General features: G+C 42.5%; 1 protein-coding gene across 5 annotated transcripts; it reads left to right on the forward strand.

The window, feature by feature from the left end:
• The first annotated feature begins 225 nt into the window (after positions 1 to 225).
• On the forward strand, positions 226 to 9208 carry rnf180b (ring finger protein 180b). Of its 5 annotated transcripts, none has more exons than XM_068732427.1 (8): positions 226 to 321; positions 1320 to 1409; positions 1963 to 2058; positions 2928 to 3689; positions 4639 to 4752; positions 5677 to 5896; positions 6275 to 6400; positions 7934 to 9208. In XM_068732427.1, the coding sequence occupies exons 2-8, from the start codon at positions 1353 to 1355 to the stop codon at positions 8128 to 8130; spliced, it is 1572 nt and encodes a 523-aa protein (XP_068588528.1). In that variant the 5' UTR covers positions 226 to 321; positions 1320 to 1352; the 3' UTR covers positions 8131 to 9208. The 5 variants fall into 5 exon arrangements, with proteins under 5 accessions (XP_068588528.1, XP_068588527.1, XP_068588526.1 ...); XM_068732426.1 differs by having other exon boundaries at positions 226 to 313; positions 1287 to 1409; XM_068732425.1 differs by having other exon boundaries at positions 226 to 313.
• The last annotated feature ends 600 nt before the right edge of the window (positions 9209 to 9808 follow it).

The raw sequence follows: 9808 nt of genomic DNA on the forward strand, positions 1-9808 counted from the left end.
AACTAATATTGCTGTTTAGTTGTGTGCATTCCTACAAATTTAGTCCAGTAAAGCAAAGTGGTATTTTTCTCTGCGTGTTTCGTTTCTTATCTCTTTCTCTTGTCTCTCCTGTAATCAGTAAGAACTAAACTAGCCCTTTAAACTTTTAGAACTGACAGCGCGCCTCATTTTTGGTCTATTAGACTTTCCGTAGATTCCCACTCTACGTGACGTCACAGCCTCGCTTAAAGCGGAAAGGCTGCTTTAACTTTCTCGTGTTTTGAGCACCGGTTTGCTTCGTTTCCACGATATGAGAAGTCTTCACAGCCGTCAGGTAGGCGAGTACGTGTAACGGAAATATTCACACGCTGAGTGACATTGTCTTAAGAACGTTATGTTTCCCTACGACGCCACAGGAGAGCCTGTAGACGTCTGTTGTGCTAAGTTAGCAAGACATTGTTTTGTATTGTGCCACCGCGACTGGTTAGCTATGAGAAAACTACGGAAGTACTTTTGTAGTTCGAACACTTTGAGAGAGAAATACTGTCAACCTGCTACAGAGACCTGAACTCTGGAACACATGCAGTATATGTTCACTTCACAGCATAACGTCGGAGGGTCAACTGTCTCTTTAGAGCACAGCACCAAACATTTCACTTCCAAGGCTGCTTTTGGTTTTGGGCTGGTATTCACGGTTTGAGCCCCTTAGTTACTAAGAAGGGACATCTCAATGCTACAGCATGCAATACTATTTAATAGACAGCTTTGGTTAGCAGTTTAAATATGACAGTGGCTGTTTTGTGTGATGACCTTAACTGACCTCACCCTCACCCAGCACCTGTGTGATGAACTGGACCACTGTCTATGACCCAGACCTCATCGCCTCTTATTACATCGAATGGATTCAATGTTCAGGCGTCTACAGCATTGTTTTTATTGAGTGCATCTCATTAATTGCATTTACCCAACAGGATGTTTTTCTTCTTTTTGGTTCCCTCTAAAAATAGCCAAAATCAATATAAACATTGGCCTACAAGGTGCAGTGTCAGGTTACGTCGAATGTAAATAACTGGCTCACTGCAAAAGTGTCTCTTATTTCTGTGTAATGCAACAGCGGTCTATATTTAAACACGTTTGACTCAGTTTGTCGCGACTGCTTTCATGCTACACGCTGAAACGTATGCAAAGCAAAGTCAAGAGCGTCTGATAGATGTCTGCTGAGCCTCCAGTACAACATACGGCGCTCTGTGCTTTCTGAAGATCAGAGTTAATACGCCCTAAACTTTGAGTGCTTTTTGTCAGTGCAGGTGTGAAGTGTTGTCTCTCATCCTCATCGACAGCTCGACTGAAAACTCGGCGGCCTGAAGAGAACCATGCTCCGTTGCAGGAGGTGTCGCAAAGGCGTCACAGACTCGACATGTTTGTCAACGGTTGGTGAGAAGTTTGTGTATCTGATGTGTTCAGCAGTTGTTTGCTTTTAAGGAATTTCTGAATCTGTTTTTCATAGTTTCATAGCCAGTGCTGAAACAGTTGATTAATCAGTTTGCCAGTCACCAGGAAATAAAAGTGTTGCTTTGACAGGTTTTACAAGCAAGAATGTCAAACTTCCCGCGTTTCAATCTCCTTAAATGTGAGGATGTTGTGCTTTTCTCTGTTTTTATGTCATTGACAATTGAAACAGCCCATCTAAATTGCGATGCCCTTTTTTCCCCCCTGTCATCTCACGTTTGATAGACTAAATGATTAATCAATAAATCACCCTCCTAATTGAGAGTGTTGATGGATTTCATTCCTCGTCAGTTGCAGCTCTAATCACAGTGAATAGTCCATAAAGTTGTTCAGGGACATGGGTGTTGGGGAAAACCCAAAGACAACAGCTTGTGTTTCAGTCATAAAAAAAGATGGCTGGCTATCAGCGTCGGAGGAGCGGGGGTCTGATGGGAGCTGTTCCCGCTGATTGTGTGTCCTTTTAACTGGAGGCAGGTTGAGGCCACAGATGAAAGCTCAGCTGCTGTCTGCAGCATTTGGCACGTGAATGTTGACACGCTGCCAGAGTGGATACTGACCTCCGTTCATCAGGTAGGAGTCTCAGCTCGGTAATAAAGTGTGCTCAGTGCACACAGTCCTTTGAGACTGAATGGTTGTGTTCACTGCCGCGAGGGGAAGGCAGGTAAGAAAACGTAACGCTGTCTGCTCTTCTGTTCGGATGTAGATTCAGAATTAACTATTAAATATTAACTATTAACTAACTACATTAATTATTAAATTAGTCATGTGTACTTAAGTTTTTCAAAATTAAGTTTTATACAATTTTAGACTTTTTTGTTTTCTAATTATGCTGCATAAATTGTTTGCATATATTTAAGTTCCGTTTTAATTACATTATATATATCTATATATATATATATATAATGAGGCTGTGTATTGGCAAGAATCTGGCAATATGATACGTATCATGACACAGGGGTTATGATTCTACATATTGCAATACTGTAAGCAAGGCAAGATATTGCACATTTTTTCCGATTTTAGGAAAAATGTCACATTATAAAGAACGCACCTTCAATCTCACAGGCGCCTGTCCAAAAGTGTTTCCCCTAGATTTATACGATAGAATAAAAACGATTTTATTGTTGCTGAAATGGTCAACTTATTAATTGGTATATCCGGGATAATTGAATCGACCACAGTTATGATACATTGATCTGTTATTTATCAGGCAGTAATGCTAGTTATTTTCATTTGGAATTGCTGCTTTTTATATATTGTAAAGTGGGTGTTTTTGACTGTTTGGCAGACAAGAGGTCACCTTGTGCATTGAAAAAATAATCAAGGGAAAAAATATCATTATCCTATTATTAAAAAAAAATTCAAATGGATCGGAAATAAAATTTTGGAAAAATCAATCGATTTCCAGAAGTTGATTTCTGTACCTGGTTTCTGTCTAGGCTCAGTGGACTGCAGGAAAACTGAACTGCCAGAACTGCGGAGCTCGTTTGGGAGGCTTCAACTTCATTAACCGCAGCGAGTGTCCCTGTGGCCGGGACGCCACCGTCCACCTCAACAAGAGCCGCGTGGATCGCGACCACAAACACTGCGTTCTCATCGTCCAGCCGAGGAGGACGAGGCCTGAGACGGAGCGGGCTGGTCTGCTGACGGACGGCTCTCAGAACAGAGAGCAGAGGCCTGAACTCAACAGGACCGCGCTGGACAGTTTACAGCTCAACTGCGCTGCGGTCATGTCCCACATAAGTGCCGCTGAGGCCTCTAACTCACTGACTGACGGTGAAAACACCCAGTCATTTTCCTTCAGCCCTCTGTACTGCATCTCTCACAGGAGACGGTGCAGTTTGGAAGACGATTCCGCCATCAGGTCGTCGTGTTTTTGCCCCGCAGGCCTGACGGTCAAGTCCGCTGCTGAGAGTGCGATGATGACGGGAACGCACGAGTCTACGGAGTCACCCGACTCGTATCCCACGAGTCGGCAGTTTGACACCGATGGCGACGCCCCGGTCAACGCGGTCGCCTGCCGTTCGTTTACTTCCGGAAGGACGTGGTCACCTCTGGATCGGCCGCTGCTGCAAACCGTGGAGGACGAGGAGTCTTCTCCAGAGGCCGCGGCTGCCCACCAGGAGGTTCCTGTTTCAGCCCTGTTCCACAGAGCGAGGTCCGTCTCTGACAGCGTGGCCGAGCAGGACGAGGACGTGGTGGTATGTTTGCTGGAATATGAAAGAGTCTGCTTTAATTAGGACTGAAGCTAATGCTTATCTTCATACATTATCACATATTAACGTTATTTAAAAACCTTTTTTAAATGACATAAAAGGGAAATACAAAGAGACAGGAACAGTCGATACTGAAGGAACCCACAAATCAGCACATTCAGGGTTTCCTGCAGTCTTTTATAGTAGAGGTGGACCATTTAGCCTGAAACACAAACCACTTCCGCTTCCATAAAAAAATCTATACACGCTTACGATATGAAACGAGAACATTCAGGGATTTGAGTAGGGGCTGTGTTTGCTAATTTACTGAATTGATGCGAGGGTGAGACTTGGGGTCGAGCATGTCGTCCACAGCCAGCCTTTACCGGCTGCGGCTCATTGTCTGCTGTTGACTTTCGCTGCTGGATGCTGGATGAACTTCAACGTTACAACCAAACACTGCTTCACTTCCCCGGAGTCGGCAAGCGATGACTGGTTCTCTGCAAGCAGCACTACTGGTTCTGAATGGGCACAGGCTCCGAAAAAGGCGATCAGTTTATGTCTTGATGAGGTATTCCTCAAAGATGAGGCCTGATTTTCATGGAATATACTATATTCATGATCCCCAAAGGGTTTTCTGTAGCACCACCAACATTTTTGGCACCACTTCTTAAAGCTTTATGAATAGCTAAATCATAGGTTTGTTCTTCCCAACACGTTTGTATTATCTTCAAGTAAAATCCTCAAGATAATTGCTTTAAGGCTATTGTTTCATGTTGTTAACCGTGGTTGTCATCGCTAGAGGTGGACTGAAACTGTGTCTTTTTACACTAAACTGTGTGCCACTTGTTTCATTTCAGCAAATGAAATTACAATGAATGTCCCTGGTGGATTCTGTTGTTTCAGCTGTCGGATCAGGACTCTTGACATGTGTGTTCGTTTGACCTTTTCTCAGCCTCGAGGCTTCGCGGCCTCAAACAGACTGAGCAAAAGGGAGAAGAACCGCCTGAAGAGTCTCCGGAGGAAGCAGAGGAGGAGAGAGCGATGGCTGCACAGCCAGCTGGAGCAGGTGAGAGAGCCGGAGTAACACCGTGGGTCCAATTCTAATTTACTACCACTGAGCAACACGCGTCATTTAAAGAGCGATCAAACAAACAGAAAGCCTTGAAAGTATTTTTTGCTGTTCTTAGAAAGTTTCAGTGTTTCTCAGAAGCCGTAGAAAGGTACTGAGGAAGCCGATCTATAAACATGCATCTCATCTGTTTAAAATGTATTAACTGACATATATATATATATATATATATATATATAAATAAAATCAATAATTCAATCATTTCTGTCTCCCCCTCCAAGCAAGATATCAGGATGATGTATCGGTAGAACAGAGTTTTATTTAAATATGTTGCAAATAAAGACAAAAGACAAATCAAAATGATAAAATGGAGATAAAAGTGTTTGTTTTTTATATTATTATTATGTTCAATGGGGCTTTAAGGATGATATAAATCTTATTCACATTTGAAAAACATTTCCATAAATTAAATCTGTAAATTGGATTGTAAATTATACATGAAGTGATCTGGAGGATTTCCATCTGAGCGCAATCATAATAATCAAAAAAACACACTTGGGAAACAATACTATACATGCTAAGAATTTCAAGTTTCTGAAATTAAGGAGAGGGTGCAAAGATTTGATGCAATTGTAACCGTTTTTGGAGGATGAACAGCAAATGACAATGAAATGACTGTAATGTAATGACAAGTTGGAGAAAATCATCAAAGGAAAATGTGGGGAAAAACAAAAATACTATCAGAATCACAATGTTAAACATTACAGATGCCACATTGTAGCAAAACATGACAATGTCAGCTTTGGAAAGAGATATGTATAGACAAACATATAAACATTTCCGGATTATTTGTGTGTGTGTGTGTGTGTGTGTGTGTGTGTGTGTGTGTGTGTGTGTGTGTGTGTGTGTGTGTGTGTCCAGACTGAGAGTGCCAGCGCTCCACTGTTGGACAGTGAGGAGGAGGACAGAGAGGGCCTCACCTGCGCCGTCTGTCTGGAGGTCTACTTCAGCCCGTACAGCTGTCAGCCCTGCGGACACGTCTTCTGCGAGCCGTGTCTCCGCACGATCGCCAAGAACCGGCCGGCGAACACGCCCTGCCCTCTCTGCCGCACCCTCATCTCACACACCACCTTCCACAAAGGCAGGCTTCTCCCACGACTCATGTGCACCACAACTAGATACTGGAATATCTGACATACTGTCCTTCTCCTATCTGAGACCAGAGTTCATTAACTGGCAAATTTTAGAATCAACAATTTTTATTTATAGAGATTTGCTGTTGAGTAGTTGTCTGACTGGGTAGACTGTTGACCTGTAGCTGTACACCTGCTTACCCTGCACAACATAAATGGGTCGAGATAATGGGCGGTTAAAACAATATTCATCCCATTTATCGTTGGTCGCAGCCCTGCTATGATAGCAATGATGGCAATGATCTACAGTACAGTAATGAGGAATAATGGCCTTGAATAAAGCGGGTCTGATAGCGACTGTACACGCTGTTCTCCTTCCTCCTCAGAGCTCAACCAAACAGCCGAGACCTTCTTCCCCAAAGTGTACGACGCCCGCAAGCAGAACTTCCAGAATGCTTCGTGTGCAAAATGGTCTCTGCCCAGCTGTCGCAAACGCTTCCGTACCTTCTGGGGTGAGAAAGAGTTTGAAGTCGTTGCGTCAGCATTTTAGTTCTTCTTTTTTTCTAGAAAGTAGCGCTATTGCTTTGATAGGGCGACCATGATGCTGTTTCTGAGAAGAGATGGTTCAGTTTACACGTCAACTTCTGATGCAGGCCTTCATCAGCAACCCGTGCCGACATCACCGCACTAAATCCAACTTGTATTCCGTTAGTAGTAAGCAATATGGCAATGTGATTAACTCAATATTAGGTTTGTTTATGATGAAGGAGTCTCTAGTGTCTTACTCGCCGTGAGTAATTTGGTGCCGAGCCGAGGCCGGCGGCATGAAGGAGATTATTTTCTATGTACGACCCCCACACCACTTCACACCGCTGTCCTATTTCCAGTCTCAAGGAAAACGCCAATATGGCAACGTTTTAGATTTGAGGCGCAGCGGCGAGGGGTGTTCTGGGATTGGACTCTCCCGGTCATGTTACGCTCCACTCGAGAGCAGATGCTGAATTTGATTTTGGCTTATTATCGAACCGTTTTGGCAGCTTTGACGCCTGCCCGACCCTAATGTTAAACTATATGTGTTAGTGTTAGAATGTGGTTTGATTAGCCAGCATAGCCCTCAAAGTTTACCCATAATGGATGGCTGCCTCTCCTAAAGACGCAGATACCTTCTTCATAAATAAACAGGACTATGGTTTTCTGATCATTGGAAAAGCTCTCGTCTAGGTTAACATGAAGGGAAAAAAAACCCTGTTCAAATCGAAAGGGGTGAGGTGAAAAAGTGATCGCGTTCTGATGGAATGCCCCTGACCGCATTGTCACCCTCTCCCCGCGTCGTGCCGTGACCTCTTTTTCCTAGAAAAGCAGAACCTTTATTGCTTTCCTCCTACAATTTAGTGGCAATAATGAACGTTATCTTTACAACAGTTGACGAGTCAAACCTACGAACGACTTTAGCTGACAATAAAACAGCAGTTACACAAAGTCAGTGAGATAAACACTATTGCGTTGTGAACTCACTGTACTTGGTATGGAACAGGTTGTAATAGATATTATACAAGTAGTATAAAATTATTTAAAATAAATACGGCACAATGAAAAACATCTCTCAAGTATTTTAGCCTCATAATCAATGGAGATGTGAATATTAAAATGAAATAATTGAATGAGTTATTGTGTGATGTGCAGAATACGTTGGAAAATTAAACCTCAAACTGGACTTTTGAATTATGTCCTGATTTAAGATCATTATTAAAGAAAATGAAATTAAAAATATCTTTTTAATAGCCATTTTATTTATGAATTCTTTTTTTTAAATAATAAATTCCAACACAGTTTCCTTCATTTCAGGAATCTCCATACAACACTGACATGTTAGCAAAAGGTTAAATCACATTTTGTGATGAACAATTTTGCATTGCTCACTACAAATGAATCCAGATGGGGTTTTTTTTACATAAATTATCAACACAGAAATTCAAACCACAATAAGGAGGCATCGTGTTTGATCAGTTTGCATCTGGATGTTGATTTGATCTGTCTACCTTCAGGAGAACGCAGACAGGCAGCGGCGGCGGGGAGACGCTGGCACTTTGCTCACGGAGGTTTCACGCTGGACGCTTTGGACTTCACCGACGTGCGCGGCTGGCTCTTCGACATCGGCCTGGTCATCGTCTACGTCCACTCGGTCAACTGGATCCTGGCTTTCCTCTTCCTCTGTTTCCTCATGTACTACTACTTCTGTTGAGACGCCGAGGCGCGCTCCAGAGAGTTTAGAGAACAGGTTCATCTTTATTTTCGTCTTTAAAGTCGGCAGTTACTTTAGTGGTAAAGTATCACAGAAGGAGGAGACGTGGTTTTGACATGCGTAGGAGCAGGAACCTGAACATTAGAGAGTTGGAAAAGTTTACAATATGCTAACCTTAAAAATCTGATGATGATTTAAATAGAGCTATATTTTGCCAGTGTTATGCAGCCATGGTGTAAGTGCAATATACACTCTGAGGTCTTCTGATCTACAGAAATAATGGGTAAGTCTAGAGTTCAGACAAAAGGCCACGGCCTGAAGCAGAGTGGTGCTACTTCTGTTAATTCTGTTACTTTGTCAAACGTATGCTGCGTGTTAGTGAAACCTTTGGTTTGTGGTAATAGAGGTAGCGATGATCACAGAGGGGGGGGGGGAAACCAAAAAGATTGATGCATGATGTAATCTGGCACTTTTGTTCAACGAGGAATGCTTGCTCCCTTCCTCTCAGAGAGGTACAAGAGCGATACCACTCTGTACTCTGTGTGTTAAGAACAGTGCAGGAGCCGGGAGGCGATTAGCCTTAGCTTAGCATAAAGGCTGGAAGCAGCCTAGAAATAAATAGTATCAGCATGTATCAAAGGAATCAAGCAAAGGAGATACAACGTGTTCATCAGTGAGCTTCAGCAGTGCCAATGGGTGTATTCTAAACTTTTGCAGTGAGATGCACTCCTGCGAATTTTTTTTTTTTTTGCCTCTATCTGTATGTATGTATGTACAAATGTATTCATCAAGAAGAGGGATGCTCAGGAATCAAATATCTAACAAGTAAAGACAGTAGCAGTTATTATGGATGTGGTTGGTTGAGGGGCTGACGATGCTGCAGCAGCAAGAAGAGAAAGAAAATCAGACACACAAATGGATAAAAGACCCATTTCAGTACGGTGCCTTTGCTCAGTCTGAGCCTTCTGTTAACAAGTAATATGAAACAGGAAGTGAGCGTCTTTAAGTTTAAGCTCTCTGGTACAGGATACACTGTATTCATAAGAAGCCAAAAAAAATGAATAAAGCATTCAGTGAACACTGATTGTGTCTGTTTTTGAAGGAACAGTAGAGTAAATGAAAAAGCAGCTCCTCCCAACGGTGTTATTCTGAAATAATTACTTCATGCGAAACGACAGGCTTTGTTCAAACAGCCACTGTAAAAGTGATCCGTGAATCACAAAAGTTTCAGCTCATAGTTTTGGTTTTATGATATTTATTGTGTGGTTCAGTCTGCGTCAGCGGCAGACAGCTATAAAGAATAAGAGATTTATTGGCCAAGTATGCCTGCACACACAAGGAATCTGACTCGTCGTTGGATGTGGAGGGAAAGGAAACAAAACTAGCCTGATCAGCACCACAGAGTTCTGGACAGCTCCTCTTCATGGTAACGGGGTTAAATGTTTCGCTGGGTTAAATACTGTATGCTATGCGCAGTATCAAACATGTATGGTCGCCCAGAATATGAAGATTAACAATAATGATAGTCATCTAAAATGACAAGGACTGAAATATCAAGATAACTAAATACTTTATGAGATAACGAATACAAATAAACAAAGCAAGCTTGGCCGTCCTTCGGTACGTTTAGCTCTGAACAGCTAGACATTTGTCAAACATGATGGTATGATAATGTTCT

The sequence above is a fragment of the Cebidichthys violaceus genome, unplaced genomic scaffold, assembly GCF_023349555.1.
Source record: "Cebidichthys violaceus isolate CVI_PGR_0920_01 unplaced genomic scaffold, fCebVio1.0.p SCAF_59, whole genome shotgun sequence".
NCBI classification, from domain to species: domain Eukaryota; kingdom Metazoa; phylum Chordata; class Actinopteri; order Perciformes; family Stichaeidae; genus Cebidichthys; species Cebidichthys violaceus.